Here is a 24,570-nt window from a genome sequence, read left to right as displayed (position 1 = left end):
CAACTCGGTAGCAAGTCAGGTATTATTTTTTTGGTTGTTGAAGCTAGTCTGGTGGGAAACTACAAATAATAAAAAAAAAATCTTCTGAACAAAATTTCTGATCTGGCTTTGAGCCTTTTTTGGTGCTCGTATGAGGAATGCGGCTAGAAATGCTCAAGCAAGACGCTTAGAGGTTCCTGGGTGCCTGAAAAGGTTCCTGTAGTCTTTATTGTTCTGAAAGTCCTCATTGTCATTGTTGGCAGATATACGGTATTTTGGGGTTTTCATGGGAATTCCGTGTTGATAATGGTGTGTGTGTTTGGTCAAGGGTCATTTCTGAGAGCTGGAGCATTTTAGGGTCACTGCTTTAATGCTTATGTCAGGGCCATTATTCTTGTCATTTTACTCCTTTTTTTTTCTTTCTTTTTGTCTCTTTTGCTTTTGCTCTCGGTTTATATTGAGTCTTTCATGCTCATGGTCAAACTTGTTTTTCTGTGTTTTAGTGAAAGCAAGGCTAAGCCTTTAGAACAGAAGTGGTGTTGAAGTCAACACTTCATCATAGATCCTGGGTGTGAACTTTAACCATGTTGAAGGAGATGTTTAATCAGTGCATGTGGAGTCAGGGTCTGGGTGTAAATAACATCCTGTTCTGGAGAAGCGAAATCTCCTTTTCGTGTGTGTGTGTGTGTGTGTGTGTGTGTGTGTGTGTGTGTGTGTGTGTGTGTGTGTGTGTGTGTGTTCGTTCGTTCCTTATCGGTCTGCTCAGAGTTCCATGCAGATCTTCTCTTTCATTTCTGTTTTTTTGCCCCCCAGGAATGTCTTTGATACCTGACGACTGTTTAGAAAAAAATATTGTGTGTTGACTCAATGTATGGTGGGGTGGGGGGTTGCGCATGCAGATTGAGAATCATTTATCAGTAACATGAAGGCTGAAACTTGATAAAAGTTATGACTTTTATCTCACATTTATACGATGGCAAACTTCAGAAACAAACAGTAATCAGGATCAGGGAAGTTAAACTGAATCACAATCAGCAGCACAGTAGCCTCCTCTTATGCTTGGGAGATTGTTTGGAATTATAGTAGTGCAGAAGTATAAAAACAAGTTCTGAGCTAATTGAAGAGTTTCAATGTCTCGCTTTTTTTGTTGGTTGTTTTTTTTTTTGTTTGTTTGTTTGTTTTTTAAATTCTGTGTATTTCTTGTATAGCTTTAAAAGCCCACATATATACAGTTGACCCCAGGATAATCACTGAGGATCCACGTCAGTGATTTACTCATTACTGCTGTCAGGTCTCTTGGGTTGTGTGTTTTGTGTTATATAAAGAATTCAAAGCTGCCTTTATATGAGGAGAGGTAAGATATTAATTATTGTTTTTTTTTATATTATTATTAAATACAGTTAATAAATAATCATGATCAAAATGTAACCCGGTTACTGAGTTCTGTCATATTAAACAATGCTTTTCATCAACAAGCAACATAAAAGTCATTACAAGGATCGTTGCAGTCAGTTTATTTGAGGCTGCTGTATGTGGCACTTGTGTATTTGAACAGGATCAGCCTGAGGTTTGTCTGTATAAAGTAACACCAGAGCAAGGCAGCATGCTCCCAGTATGGTACATATGAGCCTGCGGTAGTGCCAGTCTGAACGTTCCCACTGAGTGCTTCAGCGTGTCACAGGGTGTGTGCTTTAGTTGCGGTTTTGATGATTGACGGTAGATTGAATAGATATGACATTGTTAAACTGTTTGTGTATATGACTAAATTCGGAAAAACTGGAGAAGATCTGGAAAACACTGAGGATGTTGAATCAGAGCACAAGCTGGCATTGTGTAAGTGAGCCACAGCACAAATGAAATCATACATTAGTCATCAAGCTCTGCCACAACAAACAATGTGCTCAGTCACTGCATTTACAACTCTGCACTAATGCTTCTCTGCTCAAAGAAAGCCAAGGCTACATGCACGCGCACACACACGCACACACATGCACACACAGCAGGCATGCTAAGGTTTATACTGGCTGATGAGTTTGGCACTGCTGGCTCCTAGATGGTCTCATCAGAAGCTCTGTACAGCGATTGCATGAACTCCTTGTCAGTCAAAGAACGTCGACTGATCTGTGGGACATCCTTAAACCAACAACCAATAAGCACGTTGCTTAGTACAAACTTTGAAAGCTCGTGCATTGGGTCCAAACTCGATTTGTTGCGCTTCCTGTCAGATCCCATGGCAAACTGTTTAAGTAAGGCTGTATGTGGTAAAGATAAACAAACATCCTGGTTCTTCCTAACATGTTATACCATGCATGTGTGTGTGTGCTTCGCTACCCTGCAGGGATGCCGTCGAGGACGTTGGCAGTCTGTATAATCGGGTGGACGAGATGGTCCATAAGCTGGTGATGCTGTCCAACAAGTGCACTCAGGAGCTGGAGTTTATTATGGAGTTCAAGAGCCTGGAGGAGGGATTTAGGGAGGTGAGAATCTGTCTTTATTACTCAGATCTTCTGTCATTCTCAAACATACAAAGGCATCCCAACATTTTTCTTGTAGAAGTATCCTGAATGTGTGTCATTTTAACCTGACAATTACCAGGAAGTGGAGTCACTTTTACAATGCTGCAATTTGATCATTTATCAGTAACGTCACAGAAATTTAGTCGTTCATTTCACAGACACTTGTTTTATTTAATAAAGAATGACACTTTTGTTGTTCATTTTAATTTAGTGGAACCGCCATGAAAGAAGGTCCTCTTATCCTGTACTAGCCTTTTTTTAATAAATAAAAGAAAATGCAGTGTTTCCTGTCAAGACCGTCACCTTCTGGCCAATCGAAATCAAGCAATCAGCAGAGCTTATGGCTTAAATATAGCTTAATGTAATGAGTGGTCCTACATAGCATATGTTAAACCTTGGAATGTGAGAACCATCAAAACTTTGAACTCTTTTTGCAGCAGGATATTTTTAAAGTGGGAGGAAGAATATCTGCTCTCACAAAGAATGATATAAATCTCATGCAGATTTCTAATCTGTATTGTGCTAAATTCTTGAGCCGGAGTGTGAGGTCGATGGTGTATGTTATCTTACTTGTGTTTGATTTTGTCATGTGATTCAGCTTTCCTAGGAATAAGGATAAGGATAAGACTGATGCATGTATGAAAGACTGATGTTTAACTTGTGCTGAAGCTCTGAATTCAGTTTGAGGTGTGTGTGTGTGTGTGTGTGTGTGTGTGTGTGTGTGTGTGTGTGTGTGTGTGTGTGTGTGTGTGTGTGTGTGTGTGTGTGTGTGTGTGTGTGTGTGTTTCTTGTGTTTTTTAGGTCAGTCAGTGGATAAACGAGGTAGGAGAGAGTAGGCTGCAGACTCTGGGCGAGCTGGAAGATTCTCTGGAGCAGCTACGCCACAAGCAGTCGCTTTTCAGAGACTTCTACATAGCAGCTTACGTACGTCCAAGCCATTATTCTGAGAGATCACTAAATAATCTACATCAATTCTCAAATAATATGGTCACTAAAATGTTCTATCTTGTTCACTTGAATGTAGTTTGCATACAAATGAATAAAAAGTCTGACTGAGATCGTATTGCTTAATAATGACTGATAGCTTTACAGGTATCAGGATTTCTACATTACACAGAAAATTGTTTTAATCTGAATGTATCATTTAATGAATGTACGTGTGTGCTTGAGTAAATGTGTGGGTTTTTTTTCACAGGAACACTGTAAGAGTGGAGAAGCCCTTCTGAAACGGTTAGAGAGATGGGAGGATATCTCGTCTACTGAGCTGCAGGTGTATGAAATTAAAGTGCGTTCCTTCTGGGTCCATTTGCACGAATTCTCCCAGAGAGTAGAGGACACTAAGGAGAAAATCGACAAGACCGTGCGCCTCTACGAGTTCTTCGACAAGGTGAGATGCTGGTGTTCACTGATTTTTTCCTGGTCCTTGTAAGAATTAATCGAATGACAGCGTCGCATGGAAGCTAACGGATCGTCAAACCCTGAAAATGCTTCCGCCGAATTCAGAATTTGACTGCTGATCGGAGAATCGTAACACGAACCTGAGCATGCATGGTGTGGACATTGTCTCCAAGGACATCTGCACTACGTTTGGTATATGTAGCTACAACCAAATACAGTTTGAGGATTGCATCATGCAAGATGTTCATTTGCTGTAAGAATGGTTAACTGCTCACAATGACTGCAGATTTAAGATTCACAATAACGTGTTAAAGCAATGTTGTGGTCTGCAAAGGAGGTGAATTACCTCATAGGTTTATGGAGAAATAAAGGCATTCATTTTCAAGCAGAAGCCCAATTTATATCAATGTTCACAAAAACAAAATGCACCTCTGTCAGTAAATGTGTCAAATTCTGGCGCAACACATCTGAGTAAACAACAAAACCTATGACCGTGCAGTGATGACTCTCTCCCTGTGTATGGACTTGAAAGCTGTGAAGATGCAGTAACATGCATGGAATGAGCTGGAGGGAAGCACATGCATCAAAGCCTCTGATACTAAAGAAGCCTGCCGAAAAAACTTAGATGAAGTCTGACATCCACTACAATAACTCTTTATTCATAGAGGGATGTTGAGAGTCTGAGCGAGTTGTTTGTCTGCCGTATGTTTTGTTAAAGCAGGACGTTGTGTTTAAGAAAGGTCACAGCAGTCATAACGCCTCAGCCTTTAGTTAAGCATTCAGGCTTTAGCAAAATACCTACTGTTTGCAAGGTGCTATGTGCTTGTATTTATTTCTTTTTTTTGTTGTTGAAGAGCGGAGTGAGTGAGGGAGGGAGGGAGTGAGTGAGTGAGTGAGTGAGGGAGGGAGGGAGTGAGTGAGTGAGGGAGTGAGGGAGAGTTGGGAGGGAGGGATCTGGAATACTGTAACAATGAATAGTAGTCTTGAATTGGAAAGCCATTCTCTGTGAAGTGATGACAGAGAAGTGTTAATGAAATAGTTGTAAAATAGTTGGAAAAAAGAATCACTGGAAACCTTTAAATGATTACAGTGTCTTTGTGAAGAGACACACACACACACACACACACACACACACACAAGGCCCATCAGTCCCCGGCTGGCAGTGACGTCAGCATGCGCACACAAGACGATTTCTGTTTTTTTTTTCTGATTAACCTTCAAAAATCTTAAAATCTCTAAAGTCACATGCAGAACTAATAACAAAGAACAGGTTTGTAGGTGCTTTCATGGTGCTTTGCTCAGATTAGCATGTAGATATGTGGGCTAAGTGGTTCACCAGTTTTAGCTGTAATACCACATGTAGCCTTTTAACAAACTGTGTATTTAAAGCTTCATGCAATGAAAGACCCTTACTGGGGTGTTAGTTATAGAGTTTATTTTAAAAGTAGCTAACTTTTAGCAAACCAATATTGATCTTCCCGGCACTTCAGCTCGATCCCCGGTTCGATCCTGAGCTCAGGTGACAGTCTGCACAGAGTCGGTGTGGGTTTCCCCCATGTTGACTGGTTTCCTCCATCCTCCCAAAAACAGGCCGCTAGGGGGACCGGCTATTCAAATATCTCTTAAATTGTGAATATGTGTGTGCATGAGTGAGTACATGGTGCATGGTGAATATATACAGCCTATATTCTACCTCTTTCTTTGAGTTAGTTTGCTAGAGGTTGTATTAATTTCACACATCAGCATATTCCGTGTCCGAAATGGGAAAAAAAAAAAACACTGATGCATCGAACAACTGATTAGTGATTATTACCTTCATATTGCCATTAAGGTTTTAAATCACTCTATAAACAGGGTAAGAACTAGTAGTTGTGAAGTCTACCTCAGGTTTGCACATTGAAATTGCAGGTTGAGGTGTTTTCAGTAGGCAGAGAATTACAAGCTACTTCGCCTCAAACTCAGAGTTAGACTTTGTTGTTTATAATAAAACCACCTGCCTCCAAAGCCTCTCTTCTCTGACTCATTCGGACTCCTCTCCTTGTTAATACGGTGGGATTATCCAGCCCTGTCCTGCCTTCTGTGGAGATATTAACCTTCATCACTCTGTTTAATAATAATGTAATATTCAGTGATGGGATACTGAAATACATTCATTCATTCATTCATTCATTCATTCATTTTCTACCGCTTATCCGAGCTACCTCGCTGTACACAAATACAGCAGATGCTTATTTAACACGTGCTTTATGCTGTGAATCTCACTGGCTTAAACATGATCTGTTTTAACCTAGATGTATATTCAGTGCTGCAGAATCTACAGGTCGGAAATCTGCAGAAATGTCACGTCAAAGCTGAAAGATTAAAAAGTTAATTCTGTGAGGATTTACCCAGCATTCATCTCTCTCCAACACGCATGCCCTAATCATTCTTAAAGGACAGTATAAATAAAATAACCTGTGTGTGTGTGCGTGTATGCGGATGTGTGTTGTCTCACACATTGACATCTGTGACTACATAGTTTTATGACATCTGTGACATGAGATATAAATATATAGTCACTCCGTCCACAATCCCAGGTCTTCATTTGCCTCTGACATGTGGACCCATCCCAGCATCAGAATGTGGCTGTTTGCACTGACGTCCTAGCAACCAGGCCAGACTGTGCAGATGAAATGGTGATGTGATGGATCATGGTCAGCATAAACAATGAGAGAGGTGACAGCTGAGCCACTCCAGTTTAACACGTCGGGTCACGCACAGTTCCTGCTGGGATAACTCCTTCCATTTTATTTCAGAACAGCAGGCCTGCTGGGTAAATTTTCTGCTAGTAAATACATTTCAATACATCCTTATTTAAATTTGTAGCTTTCATATTGTAGCCTATTTAAATTAGCTTTGATGTGAAAGTCGCAGTAGCTGAAATTGCAAAATGCCACAAGTCAGTGTCGAGTAATAATAAGGAGCAGTGCCTTCTGCATGCCAAGAAATCCAGGGATAAAAGCTGTCATGTCCTATAACTCAGCTCGGTGTGGCCTCAGTAAGCCTCACAGAAACCCACTGACACATATTAGTTGACGAACACAGTGCTGACGTGTCTCTGTGGCTGCCCTGTGAATCTTACTGCGGAAATCAAAGGGGAAAGTGACATCCATGGGGAAGCTACACAAAAAGCCCTTGTGATTTTCAGATTTAGGTACGGCACTGTGGTCTGATAACGCTGGAGGCAATGGGGCAATGGGAAGTGGTGTGTGTGTGTGCGCCTTAAACGGGGGGGATGGTCCAGATGGTAGGTGAGCGGGGTACAAGGCGAGGAGAATCACCACTATAATATGGTTGTTTGATAAATGAACAAAGAAAGAGTGACAGGTGGACCAGGCTTAGATATAACAAAGAGGGGGCAGTGCTAAAATTAACTACATATAATAAATGTAAGAGGAGGAACATTGCTAACAAAGAAAGGAAGCAAAAGGAACTCAAACATGTACAGTAGCTTTTAAGATTCCCCACCACCGTGATATTCACAATAGACCTCATTTATCAAACTGGATATAAATGAGTTTATCTGTCAAGCGTTCACAGAAAAAGTCAATCATTTCATAATAGTATACGATCCACAAATGAAGACAAAGAAAACTAGCCATGCAATTAGAACAAAAGAAATAGTGACAGGCTGCAGTGGCTGAGCTGCAGCACTGCAAGATTTCACCCATAGGAGGCGCTGTTTCACCCTTTAGTCATCATTCACTTGTGTTGTTTTTTATTTAGTTTCGTTGTGGTCACTAAAAGTAAATCAATTAAACACACTTTCCATTTGATAAGTGAATGTCATTCATCAGCATTTGCACATTAGTACAAAGTAAATCAGTGTTAATTAAGCTTCAGTGTTTGTCTGGATATTTATATTAACACACATTTAATATTTCATTTAGTATAAAAGATTTATTTTAAAGTTTTTTGTGCAAGAAGTGAAGAAGTATCAGTTAGATCACTCTTCTCTTCAAAACACTTTTGGCTCTTATAAAACTGTCAAAGAGTTGTTGGTTTATATAAAGCCTAAAACACACACACACACACACACACACACACACACACACACACACACACACACACACACACACACACACAGAGAGATAAACTGAGGAAATAGCACCTTTTTATTGCCCATTAACCGATCCCATAAATAATGAATGGTCGACAGTTGAGACATTCGGATCTATTCACTCAATCACTTGTGTTTACTTTCTGTTTATTAGTGACCCGCTTTTCAAAGGGTGGACATACTGATTTCCAGCAACAACAAAAAAAATCCTGCAGAGAATATTCTTTTAATCATAATCACAATTCACTCATTTACAACATAAAGAAGTCAAGTCGTTAGAGGGGTTACGACATATGTGGTGCATATCTGCTTGTGGCATATGGTGATTGCTGATAGGCTTGAGTGCTGATAGTGATACAAGCGGCACACGTGCGTGCGTGTGTGTGTGTGTGTGTGTATGTGGAGCATCACTCTGCAAGCAGTTGGAGTATCGATCAGGTTATTAATACGGAGTGTCTCTGAGGAGTACACACTCACTCCACCAGCCTTCTGTCTCGAGCTCTGTGGCCCACTTCCTTCGCTCCTTCCCACTAGCACACTGGATTAGCATCTCAAAGCCTGAGCAGGCTCCCTACTGACAAATCAACATTAGGAAAAGCAGGCGAAAAGTGTGTCTTTTCAACACACACATGCACACACACATTTACTCATAACACTCTCAGATGCACACAGTCACATCCATTTCTCTCTGTATTAGTGTTCTGTACTAAGCCACTTAAGCTTTACTGCTTATTTATACTACTTACTCACTCACTACTCCTCTTTATAGAGTATATAAAATCTTCTACAGTGAAAAGTATTATTAAGGCAGTGCAGGGAAGACGAGAACCTGGCCCCAGAGTGACAAAGAACCGTCACTTTTATTTAAAAACTCTTTCTGTCTGCCTGGGCTTATTTTACGTACATGCTTTAAAAGACGACACATTCATGCTCTCGTATCTGAGACAAAATCTCCCATCAGTCTTGTGTTTGTAAAGAAAAGCATCCAAAATAAGACTAAATAAGTAAGTGAACAGTATTGGAGGCCATGTAGTGCTGGGAAATTACTATGAGAAACTGGAGAAAACTGAGTGTAAAGGCTGATTTTAATTCATACTTTGTTTTCAGTTTGTTTTCCGTAGATTTACTTTGTTTCCCTGTACATAGCTCCGAAAACCCGGAAGTAGTTTGCAAACAAAATGTTCTTTATATAGATTAGATCTGCCCTAGGAAATAACATGCTCTCCCTGTTGTTGACCCTCTCGGTGATTATGTTAAGGTGTTCAGCAGCCAGGGTCACAGATGGTGTTTGACCACTGGGGCACGAAACAAGAAAAAAAGTCTGCTGCACTTTCACTTGGCCTGCACAAATCCATGTACAAAAACAAGCAAATGTGCTAATACAAAACAACATACACAAAGCAAATACATCATACAAACACAGCATCATATGGGAAAGTCCTGCTTATTGATGGTGTGAGAAATAGTCAGGGAAAAACCGTTCAGATGTTCAAGTCAGATTCAAATGTTGTCGGTCACGTACACAGTACGACATGGTGAAATTCTCTTTACGTCTGTATTATAAATATATAATCAAATAGAATAGGGTTAAAAAAAGATGGATTTTAAAAAATGTAAATAGAATAGAGAACAATAAATGATAAATAATAAAACAAAATTAAATCATATACAGTGGCAATCGCTGTGCCTAAGTAGAATAACAAATGAAATAAAATGGCATTAGCTGTGCAATGTACCAAAATAAAATAATAATAACAATAAATGTGGTTCTGGTTCTGATCAAGCCCTGAAGTTTACGTGAGGGACGTATCTGAAACCGATAGTATGCCGGGTGTGTGTGTGTAGGGATCATGGTGATTTATTCCACTCACTTCTTGTAGCTCCTGAAATGAGAGCTGATAATCAGCAGGCAGACTTTTTTGCAGTCATTTTGAGGTCAATCATACTTTTCATTTCATTTCATTTACAGCATTTAGCAGACGCCCTTATATCCAGAGTGACTTACATTTTTATCTCATTTTTATACAACTGAGCAATCGAGGGTTAAGGGCCTTGCTCGGGGCCCAGCAGTGGCAGCTTGGTGGACGTAGGAATCGAACTCACAACCTTCTGATTTGTTGCCTGACACAGTTATGGAACTGTATGCAAATGTGACTCAAATTGTGACTTGATTTGCTGGGGTATATTGCCTTGCTGCTTTCCGTACCATAGGGCACAGAGTTTAGGTAGCACCTTCATGACAAGTTTTACTCTCTCTCTCTCCCTCCTACCTTATAGTTTTTCTGGTATGCGGGGCGGTGTTGTACCGACAATCTCTGTCCCCTATCCTCCCCTCCCCTTCTCTCTCCTTTTCTCTGTTGCTGAGGCAGGCCCATCTGGTATTTAGACTAGCATTTGCCTGTGAATAGCGTGGAGGTGGGGAGAGGAGGGGAGCGGGCGCCAGTGGCCCGCACTCTCAGAGAGCCCGTCACTCAGTGCACAGAGAGCGAGAGAGAGAGAGAGAAAGGAAAACGGAGGGAGAAAAGGATGACTGCCACTGCTCCCTGTTCTATACAAGGAACTAGCAGCATTTTACTTAAGCAGGAGAATGGATATACACACACAGAGGTAGGAAACGTGACGAGTACGGAAAGTAATACTTAAAGAATTAAAGAAGAAAAACGTTTGGTGTCCTGGTCATACGGCCATTCGAACTTGTTTTAGCTAGATACCCTCGCACATGGCAAGTGTACATTGATTTTGTGCATGTACGTGTCTGGGGTTGCTCGTCACACCACTCAGTGGCTAATTGAAATCTTGGCAGAACTGTTCTGAATGGATCTCAGCGGGTTTCCATGGATAGTTAACTAACACTCTTTCCACTAATCCTCTTTCGGCCTCCCTCCCACTTTTTCTCTGTTTGCCTTTCTCTCTTTTCTTGCTCTCTTAGAAATGTCTTTTGCTGAAAGACTTTTGTATAAGCAGTAAGATTTGTGTCAATATAAAGTGCAGGTAGTTCAAAGGTGTGTATTGTTTCCATGAGAAAGTCAGCGGTGCATTTCCCCTTACACGTACTGCTCGGTTTGAACACCAGCAACTTACATGGCTGTGGGGATAAAAGGGACATCTCAGGTAGCTTTACGTGTTCTATTATTTCACCGTAACTCGTCACAGCGTCCGTCAGATCACTATCCAGAAGGTTACTGGTTACGTTCTGAGAGAATATGAGTCGAAAGAGTGTTTTGTTTAAATGGGGAATAACGTGTCATCGTCTTATCGCGTTCCTGTTCAAGGATAATTTATTGTCTTTGAAACCAGAAGTCAGTGACAGTGGGAGAATACTGTATGTTAGCTAGGAGTTTATCATGATTTGTATATTTTAAAAAAAAAAAGACAAACCAAGAAAAAAACTTGACTTTATCTTCTTTCTCAACTAACGTAAGACTTGACATTTAGGCAAAAAGTTGTCGAATTTGATTGGTAAAAAAAAATCCAAATCAAGAAAATTTCAAGGAAAAAGTTTTTTTGTTTTTTTTTTAGTGATTGGGAGAGTTTGTAGTCAGTGTAGCACAAAGGAGATACTCCATAAAACAGCAATGGCAAGACTTGCATGTTAAGTGTAATGATTGTTGTTCAACTTAAAACTTCTAAACTACAATGTGCTTAGCTTACAGTTGTACCTAAATTAATCTTTTTTTTTTTTCTTTTTCTTGTAATCCCTGTATGTTATAGATAAGCTGATGTAATTGTAAATGATGTGATTTGTAAATGGATGTTGTGTAAAGCTTTCACTATCTATGGCTTTGTGTGCCATGTGAGGTAAGTAGCCTTAGCTTGTCCTTGCTGCTGCGTGAGGAACATCGAGAAAGGGCTGATCATTTTTGGTTTCTTTAGACCTTCCGTAATGATCGTGCCCACTTGTCTTATTGCTTGACTGGTCCTGAGGCATGTCGACCCCCTTCGGGGGCACTGTCTGATTGCGGAGACCCCCCTAGAACAAAGTCACTGCATCAAATACCCAGCCAGCACTAGTCCAACATCCCCCGTGTACCTTTACTCCACCCCCCCAAATATCACCAGCAGGAGACTGGCCTCTAGATCACAAAAAAAGCTCATGCGCTTTTAATTAGGTCTGCCAATCTATTGTAGTTACTGACTGTGGTGTCCCAAACTGTGTGTGTGTGTGTGTGTGTGTGTGTGTGTGTGTGTGTGTGTGTGTGTGTGTGTGTGTGTGTGTGTGTGTGTGTGTGTGTGTGTGTGTGTGTGTGTGTGTGTGTGAGCATGGTAGCAGGGCCTGGGGTGGACACCTGTGGGTACAAAACATGGACCTCCACACCCACTAAATGACAAAATCCAGCGAAGGATAAACAAATGTGTGAGTGAGGAGATCCTGAGCCCTCAACCGGGACTCTCTGGGAGGGCGAGCGTGTGAGAAAAGGTTGTCAGGTTTTGTTGCATGGCTTGTTAATGACATGTTGACTGATCACTGGAGCGTGCTTGCTTCACCTCTTGCTAATGAGCCGGCATGTGCAGGATTTATGACCCTCAGAAACTCAGACAAAACTCTTCTATGCTGATAGGAAATGCAGGTGGCATTTTAGAGAATGAGATTCGCAAACTCCCCGTGTGTCGAGATGTCCTGTATCAACAAGGCATCCTGGAACAATAGACAAAGAAAATTGCCCCATCAGATCTGGGGGCATCACATCCATCACATTGGGAATTATTTGTCCCCTCAAGGATAAATCAATATATTATGTTCCTATGTGTCTTTGTTTGGGTGTGTGGGGAAGCATCAGACAGAGATGTCTCTAATGAACCCTTATTGGCCTGGACCTTATACCCCCAGCCCCCTCCTGGGTCCAACACAATCAAATTATACTTACACACACACTTAAACACACAACCCTCCCACCGACTCACTGCCTGAGGGTCACACACTGCTCTGATAAATAACACACTTTTTAAAAGGCCTCTACACACACACACGTATTGTACAGCATATTTACACAAACACACACTTACCTTGTGATCTTTTGGACTGTGTTGTTTAGGTAAGCATGATGTAATTGGCACTGATGTACTTTGTTTAAATTGTTCATGAAGTTTTCTCTAACTTCCATATGTGAAGCCATAAACAGCGAGAAGACGGTTGTGTCTCTTACCTCATGTAGAACTTTTATGAGCTTAAAATCTGTTGCGGTATACTGGCATGACTGGATTTAAAATGTGATATAAAATCTAAAGATTTTTCCTCTTGGTTAAAGTAAAGATAATCTTTAAAGATTAATTCCTGTCACATTTCCTGTTTGTCATCATTGTGCTAAATAGTGACAAGGGTCAAAGGGCAGAGCCGGTCCAGTTCACTCAGAAGTGAAGTCTTAACCTGGTGCAAAGAACATACAGTACCGTGCTGTATTCATCTTACTTGTAATAGGAACAAACTATTTGTACCTTATTATATCAGTATGTTTAGCATCTGGTCCTTTTCTATTTGATCACAGAAAATGAATAATGCAAACACAGGTAGTTGCTGTTTGTTCCTGTTTTCCCCTCTCTAAAAACTCTGGAAAGGTTCTCACGGCAAGCAAGACGTATAAAAGACAAGGGGAATGCTTATATCCCAAAACCCCAGCCGAGCGTGAGCAGAGCAGTGGAGTGTGACGATGCCTAGAGGTCATACAGGGTTCACTGTTTCTGCGTTGTCTTACAGTGTGTCTGTCTGTGTGTGTGTGTCTGTCTGTGTGTGTCTGTGTGTGTGTCTGTCTGTGTGTGTCTGTCTGTGTGTGTCTTTGTGTGTGTGTGTGTGTGTGTGTGTGTGTGTGCGGCAAAGCTTTTCTATTTACATTCCTGATAGAGCAGCTGTGATGATCATCAAGGCACGGAACCCTAAAACCATACCGAATGACACCATCCACACAATAAAACACCTCCAGCTGACAGATTGTTGGTGTTATATAAAATCAGCTTGATGGAGATCAACTTCTACAGAAGCTATTTATCATAAAGGTGCAAATCTATTGGCACCCTCAGTCCTGTATTCGTCCTATTAGCATTCCTTTAGTCAGGGCGGTCACATGACAGATGGCGCACAATTAAAATGAATGTGAAGGAATGAAGACTTACATTTAAGTGCTTAAGCATCTGGATACTGGCATATTATTGAAGATATTGTGATCTATATGTAAATGAGTGAATTGTGACCCTCACAGCATTGATGTGCTTCCATTTGTGTTTGAGTGAATTATTAGTTGAAGTTAATCACTGATTACAGCGCCCTCTAGTGGGGTATAGGGTTCTGACATGTTTGCTTCTTACATAAATTGGAGAACACATGGTATGTTGTGTGCTGTGTCCACACATACCAAGGACTAGTGAGAGTAGACATGTGCCCAAGACAGTCTATTTATAGAGAGATCTTTGAAGTTACTCCAATACACAATCATTGCAGGTTGAAACATTACACAGGGCTTATAATTCACCACATCCTTCAGGCATGATTAGACCAAACAGGTCAAATATTTTGGCAGATGTTTTTATCCAAAGCTTTACAGCTTAGCAATCTTAGACCACAACCTTCTGAACCATAGGCCAGAGACATAACTACTGAACTAATCCTGCCATGCGAAGCATCTACTCCTGCTTGAGCTGCAGATGCTTCTGTGCCTTATGCTAGTGATTTATATTTTTATGTAGACGGGCTATGATTCCTGAATATTTGGACTGGCTTATGACGAAATCAAGGCACAACGAGTCAGGGTGAAAAAAACTCCTGGAGACTTTTCAAGTGTGTTGCATGTACTGTCCAGTTTGGAAGATGTACACACTTCAGGTTAAAACACATTCTTGGCATGACTTGAACCTGAGATCAGAGATTGGCTGCCACCCAAAAAGATTTTCCCCTCCTTTCCTCTTTTTTGTCTTTTCTTTTAATTTTAGGAAATAATAATGGAGATTTTTTTTTTCAAGTGTTAAAATGTCCCCTCAACCTTCTTACGCTGCAGGAGTGTCATTTAGGCATGCATACAAAAGCTCCCCCTGTGTGTGTGTGTGTGTGTGTGTGTGTGTGTGTGTGTGTGTGTGTGTGTGTGTGTGTGGGTCTCTCTCTAACTCTTTCTCTTTTGTGCTAGTTTGAATAGTGCTTTTTTTCAGAGGTACCTCCTTCAAGCTTTCTAATTCAGCTCTTACCAATCAAACACTCCCACCACACACACACATGCATACACACACTGTTCACACTTCAAAGGGCCTTAAATCCTCTCAACCATGATGTCATCTTCAGCCTGTCTGTGGCATTAAAGCATCCAAATGGCCCGATCAGAGCCTGTGAATTGCTGCATTGATATAAAGTGTTTAATTTGAGTTCTATGTGTTGGATCAGGGAAGCAATGAAAAACAGTTTGCCTGTAGGCTGTGACCTCTTTATGCTCCTATAGAACCTTTTGGTGGCTTTGTCACTGAGCAGTTGGTGTGTGGTTTTTTTTTTCTTCTTTTTTTTTCTGCAGGAGTAAATGGAGTTCCTCGTGGTGTTCATGGTGTTTTCTGCTCAACATTTCTGCGATTCTATAAAAATGTGAAAAGGGATGAAAACTGACAGCAATGACAGAAAGACATGTTTCTTTACACTTTATAGTGTTGGATTATTATTATTATTATTATTATTATTTAGAATGAATAATGTTAATCTGAGAGCCGGTTAGATTGAAGTTTATGTGAAAATGACAATGTTTAAGAAAATCAGTGTGGATAAATGAAGACTGATGACTTTATTGTCTCAAGTTCATAAGGAATAGCAGGTTATACTCCTAACTAAAATATATTCCTTCCATTTAGTGCTTAAATTGCGGTGATCTATTACACACAACACCCCAAACTCCTCAGACAGGGTCAGCTATTAGCAATCAGTATTGTTGGTTTAAATTGACCTCTGGTCTGCCTCATACACCTCCAAACATTGGTATGTGGCTCTTACCTCACCAAAGACACACACACACACACACACACACACACACACACACACACAGAAGGTTAAAGAGTGGCCTGTGGACACCCAGTCCAAAGTGTACAACGTACAACAGAAGAGAGACGAATAGTATAGAGAGCTAGAATAATACGGAGGAATATCTCCGGTCCGCGGTGTCAGCTCAGACGGACTAATTTCTTTTGAAAAGGGAGACCGTGGAGGAAAACACTTCCAAAGACAGATCAAAAGAAAACAAGAAGGTTTATGTGACATCACCTAGCAATCCTGCACAGAAGAAAGAGGTTTTGTGAGTACATGCATAGAGAGATTTAAAAAGAAAGAATAGGGATTCTTTTGCCTCCTCTTTAGGGAATCTGTCAGAGCTTTGCCATGTCAGAGGGTCAGGGCCACGAGCGAGTGTTTGATCGTTGTGAATCCTCCCTTAAATCTCAGCACAAGCAGAGTGTTGTGCCTGTTTAAAACAGTACTGACAGTGAATGAGGGAGTGTGGATGAGCCAGGCACTAGAAAAGTAATTAAGGGGAGACTGTGTCTTAAATACTAGAGTGCTGTTTCACAGCGCTAAACCCATTAGCTCTCCTGCTACTGTCCAGACCTCCCAGCTCCACCATAAATACCTCCTTAGTTTACATAAAAATGGTTTAGAGAATCCCCCCCCCTTCATTTTCTGTTTCACACACTTTCACTCACATCCGACTGCTAGAAAGAGTCGTCACTCAGATGGTGTCTTCTGTGCTTGTAAGCCTCTTTACAGATTCTGTGCGTTTCATCCGAAGAAGGTTTTGCTTCTGACTCTCAAGGCCCCGTATTTATGGTGATAACATGAGATTTTACCATGGGCAAATATCTTTGGTGTGTTTTCGTGACTATTCCAATCGGTCCTGGAGAAACAGTTACAGAAAGAGTTAATGTTAAAATGAAAACCATATCAAGTTGTGTAATCGGATGATATCAGAACCAAGCGTGCCCTGGTGGATCAATGCAGCAATATTATTTTATATCGTACAAAGTTCACTCCCTCTGTTGCATTTTTTGCCACGTCACCACGGGTGCCTTGACTTCTGACCATGACGATAGTGACTCAGTGCATGCAGGAAGAATAATTTGACTAATGCTACAATTGTTTCTGCATGAAAATAGAGCTTTTGTTCCATAATGGCTGATTTCTCTTTGTCTCTTCCAGGCATACGGATGGGCGCTGGAAGGCATGAGGCACTTGGCCTGTGTGAGCATGGAGAATTGTAGCACACCTGAGAAGTGCCAGGGAGTGATGGCTTGCCTGGAAAACTACCGCAGCCAGCATGTACCGATCCCTGATGCACACTTCCAGGAGATGAAGGATCTCGCTGTGGAGTTAAAGAGTGATCAGGGACTTAAACAGTGGAAATTTGCCTGGTCAAAATGCCAGGAAACCAAACAGATGTTTGAGAAAAAGCTGGAGGCAGTTCTGCGTGCCCGCAACCTCGGCTCAGGTGCCAGCAACCCCCGTGGTCACCAGGAACGGAGCAGCAGCCTTTCGTTCTCCTGCAGGAAAGCCTTCGGCAGTGTCCGGATTCGGGACAGACTCTCCTCCACCCCCTGCAGCCCAGTAGGAACTCGTTCGGCTGCCCACGATTCCCTGAGGACTCCTATAGGAGGTCTCTGTCACACAGAGAACCTGATTCCACACAGCACTCCCTGTGACTCCCACAGACTTATTCGCAGCACATCTGCAGATGAGTCTCCTTATGCAGAATACTCATCATCGTGTTCTGCCAGTCCGGCTCTATCGTCCATAGGAGATACAAAGCGAAGGGTTCTGAGGAAAACTCAGAGTTTCGATGCAGCTGGAAGCGAGGTGGGGACACGGTATGGCACGTGTCAACGGACGCTAAGTGAGCCGGCACGCAGGGGCCACATGGGCGTGTTTATAAAAGGCCTGGAGGTGAGCAGCACAGAGGGGACTGATCGGTCCTACAACTCACGGCTAGCTTTAGCACACACTTGGGCCTCACAGGACGCACAACCTACTGGGAGCCCTGTTCCAGAGCCACGCGCCAAGGGCAGGTAGGAGCGAACACACACACACACACACGGCAGGGACAGCTTTTTATTGTAGTTTTACAGTAGTCCAGCACATAGAACTATCATTACTGACCATATACTAAGGGTAATACTAACAAGGCTTCATAAATAAAAAATAAATAAAATTCATGTGTTTCATGTGAAAAATGACCCTAATTTGAAAAAACAACCATAATAATGATTTAGACGTATTTAAAAATGTTCGAATACCAGCCATTTATGAGGGAAAGTAAACACAATTTGCTGGCTCTATAATATTCCTTCGATTCTAATTATTCACAAGATTTTATGCCTCCTCTCATGTCATACTGTGATCTTGTTGCTCTGAGTCTCGTGGCCAGGGACCTCAGCAAACACACAGTTGATATAATTGCCCTGTTAGCCAGCTTTAGTCATCTGTCTAAGTGTTTTACTCATATGAAGGGAACTCAGTGTGTAGCTGTATAAAAAACTTTCTTGTCAGACTCATAAACCTCCCCCATTAGTCAGAGATGTCTTTTCCACATTGGAGCCCCCCACTTCCCCGTTAATCCTCATGAGATAAAAGGCCCCAAGCACCTGATGACTCTCCCAGATGAGAGCAGCGCAGGGGGACTTTTGTAGTGCAGTAAATTGTGTTTGTCTGCCGCTGCTTCACACACCCCAGTCATTTATTAGCGCAGAGGATTGAGGTTCTGTGTGTGGGGCTATCAGAGGGAGCTCCTTCCCGCGTTATACGCAACTAACCTTGAAAAGTAATCTTTGCCATTTTTTGCTATCAGTGCTGTTTTGTGGCTTTTCACTTTGTTTTGTCTGCATTTTTAAATTCTCGCCTACGTCATCGCATAGTCAGAATAAAGCCTTGGTGAAAACTTTCTCATGTTGTAATTTTGGCACATTCTTTTAAAAGCACTCTTTTTTTTCTTTTTCTTTTGTGTAAAGTTAATAACGCACCATTATTTAGTCTCCATCCTGCTCACTTTCTCCTGTTCTCTCGCTCTCAGTAAACTACGGCACATTGTGGATGAAATGGTGACAACAGAGCGTGAATATGTGCGCTCGTTGCGTTACATCATCGATCACTACTTCCCCGAGATGGAGCGTCCTGACCTGCCCCAGGACCTGCGGGGAAAGCGCAGCGTCATCTTCGGCAACCTGGAGAAGCTGGTGGATTTCCACAGTCAGTACTTCCTTAAAGAGCTGGAGAGCTGCTGTAACCATCCGCTCCGTGTCAGCCACTGCTTCCTGCGCCATGTAAGAGCATCCCCCCCCCCCCACACACACACACACACACATACAATCCAGTATAAAAAAAAAGCATGTCCGAACACAATGGTTTCCTGCAGTCTGTTTAATCCTGTTTGTCTGGATGTGAAAGATGAATATTGTTCTAGATCAGTTACAGTTCATGCTTCCTCTGAAACAGATAACACGTACCACAACTATGAAACACCAATTAACTTAAATCTTTAGTAAATTAAGGTTGAGGATTCTCTTAAAAAACCTGTCTGAAAACGGCTCTCTGAAAAGTCCCTATTCAAATTTACATTTAATTTGTGAATCCAGGTCGGTCTTAGGATGTTGCATGGATACTTTTACCATTCCATAACACAGTGCTGCTGTAAAAACATCTTTTTTTTTTTTAAACTTAGAAGAGGAAAGAAAAAAAAAGGTGTTTTATTAAAGCAGAATAAGGAGGCATTCTCAGCCTACAGCAGAGCCGAGCCTTCATCTCAGAGTCTAAAATTACCCCACACATTCCTGGCACGGGGAAACCAACGATGTTCCGCATGTATAAAAAGAACATAAAACGAAATATAAATTTATCCCATACCACCAAAAAGTGCTTCCATATAAAACAGAATATAAATGTCTGTTCCAATCTGCTCAACAATACCTGCAAGATGTAGCACGTAATTATGCATGTAGAAGCACTGGCTTAGTGAACTGCAGTACTGATTCTTCTTGCTTTTTTTTTGTTTGTATTTTGGTTTAAATTTGCAGCAAGACCAATTTGGATTGTACGCTCTGTACAGCAAGAATAAGCCAAAGTCAGATTCACTGCTGGCCAGCCATGGAAACAGCTTCTTCAGGGTGAGTGACTGAACTCCTGCACAGGATCATGATGCATGGTGGAGTCTAACGGTAGTTGTTGGAACAGTCAGAATTCATTTATGCAAAACACCTTCTTTAGTTAAAGATTCTTCAAGAAGGCTCTATTTTTATAGTAATTATAGCGGGTCTGGAGTCGGGGGTCCATCATCAGGAGAGCTGAAGTTTGCAAATCCAAATGATTGCACACTTTCTCCTCTGTGAATCAAAGCAACACTAGCCAATAATCGCAGGAGTCCGCGAACTCATGTAACTGGAAGACGTACAGCTAGTGCTTTCTCAGCTGTGTCCATACTTCAGCAGCAGTTTGAAAGCATGTGTAACCTTCTCTAGTCGGTAGCTGTCACATGGTAGGGGTTATATGTCCTACGGTATGTAGTTACATGTCTAATCCGTTACTTCGCACATAATCGGTCATGGCGCTACAAAAAATGGATTTACAGCGTTGTCTCGGTGCAGGACCGCTGGAATAAAACTCCATAAGATCATTTTTGTAAGCTTCACTCATGTCCATCTCAAAGATAATTTACTGTTGCAGTTCAAGACTAAGTGGGGAAAGTATATTCTTTTAAAAGGACCCACGTCGGCCCAGTATACTAAGATAACGCTACTCAGTCTTTCCTGTTCAAGTATGTTTCATTTTCAGTGTCAGATTGTGAGGGTGAAACAAGGACATGAGGAGGGAAAACATCTATTTCTTTTTCCAGCATAAACAGCTGGAGCTGGAGGATAAGATGGACTTGGCCTCATACCTGCTGAAGCCCATCCAACGAATGAGTAAATATGCTCTGCTGCTCAAGGATCTGATTAAGGAGGTGAGTGAGGCTCAGGAGCAGGAGCTTTCCTATCTACGTGCCGCTGCTGAAATGGTCAAGTTCCAGCTGCGCCACGGCAACGACCTGCTGGCTATGGATGCCATTCGCGACTGCGATGTGAGTCCTCCTTCCCCCATGGCACTACTGTCAAAATACTCATTTTATCTACACACAATTCACATACACAACGTGAACATGCTATTCTGAGATTTAGGCATGCCTGCTTTTCTGTGTCCCAGGTGAACCTGAAGGAGCAGGGCCAGCTGGTCCGGCAGGATGAATTTACCATATGGTACGGGAGGAAGAAGTGCCAGAGACATGTGTTCCTGTTTGAGGACCTGGTGCTGTTCAGCAAACCCAAACGCATCGAGGGAGGCCTGGACGTCTACATATACAAGCACTCCTTTAAGGTAAATCATGTCCGTGCACATCAAAGTAGTGTGTTTAAATCTTAAGGCATAGGATGAGCACGTGTATAATTCCCTTTCCAGATTCAGTGGATATAGTATCTTAATGTAATGTCCAGAACAAGTATCTAGACCAAGACATTGTTTCTAAATGCTAAAAAAAACAACTAAAATGGTATACAAACATCTCCATACTTTTTCATTTAAAAGCATGAAAGCAAATGTCTATAAACATAAAATGTAGGTATAGCCATTTATCCTTGTGATATCCTAAATGGCTAGCTACTGTAGATAGCTAATAGCTAGTAAACTAGCCCTTATTTGTTCCAGGTAAAAACTAGCAGGGTTTCATTTTCTTCATGATTTTATACGTAGACTGCCGATGTGGGGATGACTGAGACGTCGGGAGAGAACGGACTACGCTTTGAGATCTGGTTTCGCAGAAGAACATCAAAGAACCAGACATACATCCTCCAGGCTGCTACTTCTGACATTAAACAAGCATGGACCTCAGACATCGCCCGCATACTGTGGCAACAGGCAACACGGAACAAAGGTGTGTTGCACTTCCATGTACTGTCTGAATGTTTTGTCAAAGCCTCAGATGAAAACTTTGGATGACGGCGTGTCCGTCTCTTTTCCCAACACCTCGCCAAGTTAGAACTAATAAATTCTGTGTTTGTATCTGTACTCGCCTCAGGCCTACAGGAACAGGCTTTTCAAAAGACTCATTTGAATTCGACTTGTATTGCTTTACGAAACTTTGACATGGCATCACTGAGTGAGAATTAAATGCAAATCAATCAGGCCTTTGAAAGTAGCTCAGGTTTTCAGACTCTGGCAAAGTTGTGCATTTTTTTTTTTTTTTACCCTAAATTACAGAGTTCTGAAAGTCAGTGTGGTGAACTGGAATTTATCAAATACGCTGTCCAAGTATTTGAATCTCTTTGGTAGAATGATTTGATTTGTGTCTCTGTGTGCGTGTAGAAATCCGTATGCAGGAGATGGTGTCTATGGGAGTGGGCAATAAGCCGTTTTTAGATATCAAACCCAGTGATGCTGCTATCAATGATCGGGCCATTGATTACATCATGAAGGGCAGAGGTAAGACCAGTCCAGACCACTTACCTGGTTCAGCTATTGATGTAGCGTTCACAGTGCCTTCAACTGTGAGTTGTACATTTTGTTCAGAGAAAAAAAAACAGTATTGTTGTAGGCACTCACTCACTCTGTGTGTTCTTCTGCTACAGGAGCCAGGACAAGGGCGTCCATTGCCGTCTCCCTATTTGACCACTCTAATCCATTTAAGAGAGCTCCAGTGAGTGCACCAGTTAACGGAACCCCAGGGCCAAATGGACCCCCATCTTCCACACTGCTGGGGCCCCTCAACCTTCACATGTACAGCAGCCAAACTCTGCTGCCAGGGGAGAGACCCCTGATCGGCCCATGCATCGAGGAGGATGAACTTGAACATGAAACCAGCAGCCAGCCTTCAATGAGTATGTCCTTTAAATCAGGGATTCTCAAACATTCTGTAGCCACTTTCCAGAGTAACAATATTTGGCTTATAATCACTGGACAGATTTGGTTTTAAGAACATGGCAAATATGTCCACCATATTAATTTAATCACATCAGTAGAGCTTTATGTAACTTTCCACATGTCCAGATGTAGCCGTGACACAATGTGTTGGACGTAACAATGTCTGCCTCCTCACCTAACATCAGGACCTGGCCTCGCTATTGTTGTTGTGGCTGAAAGCGCTGGAATGGGATGTTTACTAAGCACATATGGATGTGATGGTTAGATGCCCAAAAACTTTTGGCCATATAATGTTTTTCACAAACCCTTTGAGAACGTGGCTTTATTGAGTATTACACTTTATTACACTCTAAAGGTCAAAACCAATGAGTCTATTTGCAAGTTTGCCAGGCTGCAAGTTTTTCAGTGAAAAAAATGGATAGTGCAGCAAAATCGGACTCTCAGCGTCTGGCAAAATTTCAGAAGCGTTCGATCCAACTTTATGCAAATACAAACTGCGTTTATTTAAAAAGACATGGGTACATTTTTATTTTTTCTTCTCACAAAGCTTCTTGTCATATCAAATAAAATCTATCAGACCATTTACTTCCCAGAAAGACATGTTTTGCTATTGTTTACTTGATTCCCATAACAACGTCTCTAACCAAAATAATATAAGCTGCATAGAAACCCCCATCAGCTGCAAGCAGAGATCCCATACAGGCAAGAAGATGAACAGATTACACTTAACAGTGTATTTATGTAATAGCAGTTCTGTGTTCCTGTGGTTCTCTCAATCAAAAGCACTATACATATACTGTAAATATACTAATTGATAAGAAATGGCATAAGGAGGCTCTGCTGAGTCTTTTTTTTTTTTTTTTTTTGATAAAGTAAGCAGTATTCCAAGTTTTGTCTATAGTTTATACATTACAAGATGAGGATGGGTTCTGTTTTAAAACTGGTTCTCTCTGGCTTCTTTATTCGGGATGTAAATCTATTTTAGATTTCCACCAAGCTGCATTGTAACAGTTGACTATTGTTAAACATTTACATTTATGGCATTTGGCAGACGCCCGTATCCAGAGCGACTTACATTTTTATACAACTGTTAATTGAGGGTTAAGGGCCTTGCTCAGGGGCCCAGCTGTTGCAGTTTGGTGGACCTGGGGTTCGAACTCACAATTTTCTGATTGGTAGACCAACAACTTTACCTATAAGCCACTTTACCACATCCGCAGTTAAACATGCTGTACAAGAAAAACTGAGTTGTAAAATGGCATGCATCTGTTTGTGTCTAGCTACAGAGAGTTCGGGATCATCCTCACACTGTCTTTCAGGCAGCGGCTCTAGTGGATCAGACAGTGGCTGTGTGTCCAGTCACCTCCCTGAGGCTCTGTCTGAGGAGCCCAGCTCACCATGCGACTCGTCCTGCTTCACCTCTGAGCACAAATCCAGCTTCAACAGCCAGTACATTTCAGCGGTCAGTGTGTGTGTGTGTGTGTGTGTGTGTGCGTGTGCGTGTGTTCATCACATATTCCATTTAAGACTTGGCATGCAGTCCATTCATTCCAGGCCCTCCACAAAAACCCTGATGTACTTCTTCTGTTTCTCAGAACACACTGTTAAAATGTGTGTGTATGTGTTCGGTTGATCCATGTCCTCAGACAGAAGGCATTTTCATTTCAAACAAAGTTGTGTTTGAATCTAGTTTTCCC

At 41.6% G+C, this 24,570-nt stretch overlaps 1 protein-coding gene across 5 annotated transcripts in view; it reads left to right on the top strand.

Moving 5' to 3' along the window:
* The window catches only part of plekhg4 (pleckstrin homology domain containing, family G (with RhoGef domain) member 4), an 85,149-nt gene that overhangs the window by 58,856 nt on the left and 1,723 nt on the right, over positions 1 to 24,570 (top strand). For 4 of the 5 annotated variants that reach the window (XM_047815566.1, XM_047815568.1, XM_047815569.1 and 1 more), the window contains 12 exons: positions 2,318 to 2,456; positions 3,297 to 3,419; positions 3,691 to 3,882; positions 17,138 to 18,000; positions 19,002 to 19,251; positions 20,002 to 20,091; positions 20,817 to 21,041; positions 21,164 to 21,334; positions 21,707 to 21,887; positions 22,319 to 22,435; positions 22,582 to 22,830; positions 24,154 to 24,335. In XM_047815566.1, coding sequence (XP_047671522.1) covers positions 2,318 to 2,456; positions 3,297 to 3,419; positions 3,691 to 3,882; positions 17,138 to 18,000; positions 19,002 to 19,251; positions 20,002 to 20,091; positions 20,817 to 21,041; positions 21,164 to 21,334; positions 21,707 to 21,887; positions 22,319 to 22,435; positions 22,582 to 22,830; positions 24,154 to 24,335 — 2,782 coding nt within the window. The remainder of the gene's footprint in view (positions 1 to 2,317; positions 2,457 to 3,296; positions 3,420 to 3,690; positions 3,883 to 17,137; positions 18,001 to 19,001; positions 19,252 to 20,001; positions 20,092 to 20,816; positions 21,042 to 21,163; positions 21,335 to 21,706; positions 21,888 to 22,318; positions 22,436 to 22,581; positions 22,831 to 24,153; positions 24,336 to 24,570) is intronic. The other variant, XM_047815567.1, reaches the window with a different exon arrangement.

This window comes from Tachysurus fulvidraco, chromosome 1 (genome assembly GCF_022655615.1).
Source record: "Tachysurus fulvidraco isolate hzauxx_2018 chromosome 1, HZAU_PFXX_2.0, whole genome shotgun sequence".
Lineage (NCBI taxonomy): Eukaryota > Metazoa > Chordata > Actinopteri > Siluriformes > Bagridae > Tachysurus > Tachysurus fulvidraco.
The sequence above is the reverse complement of the archived record's forward strand: the minus strand, read 5'-3'. Positions and strand labels throughout refer to the sequence as shown.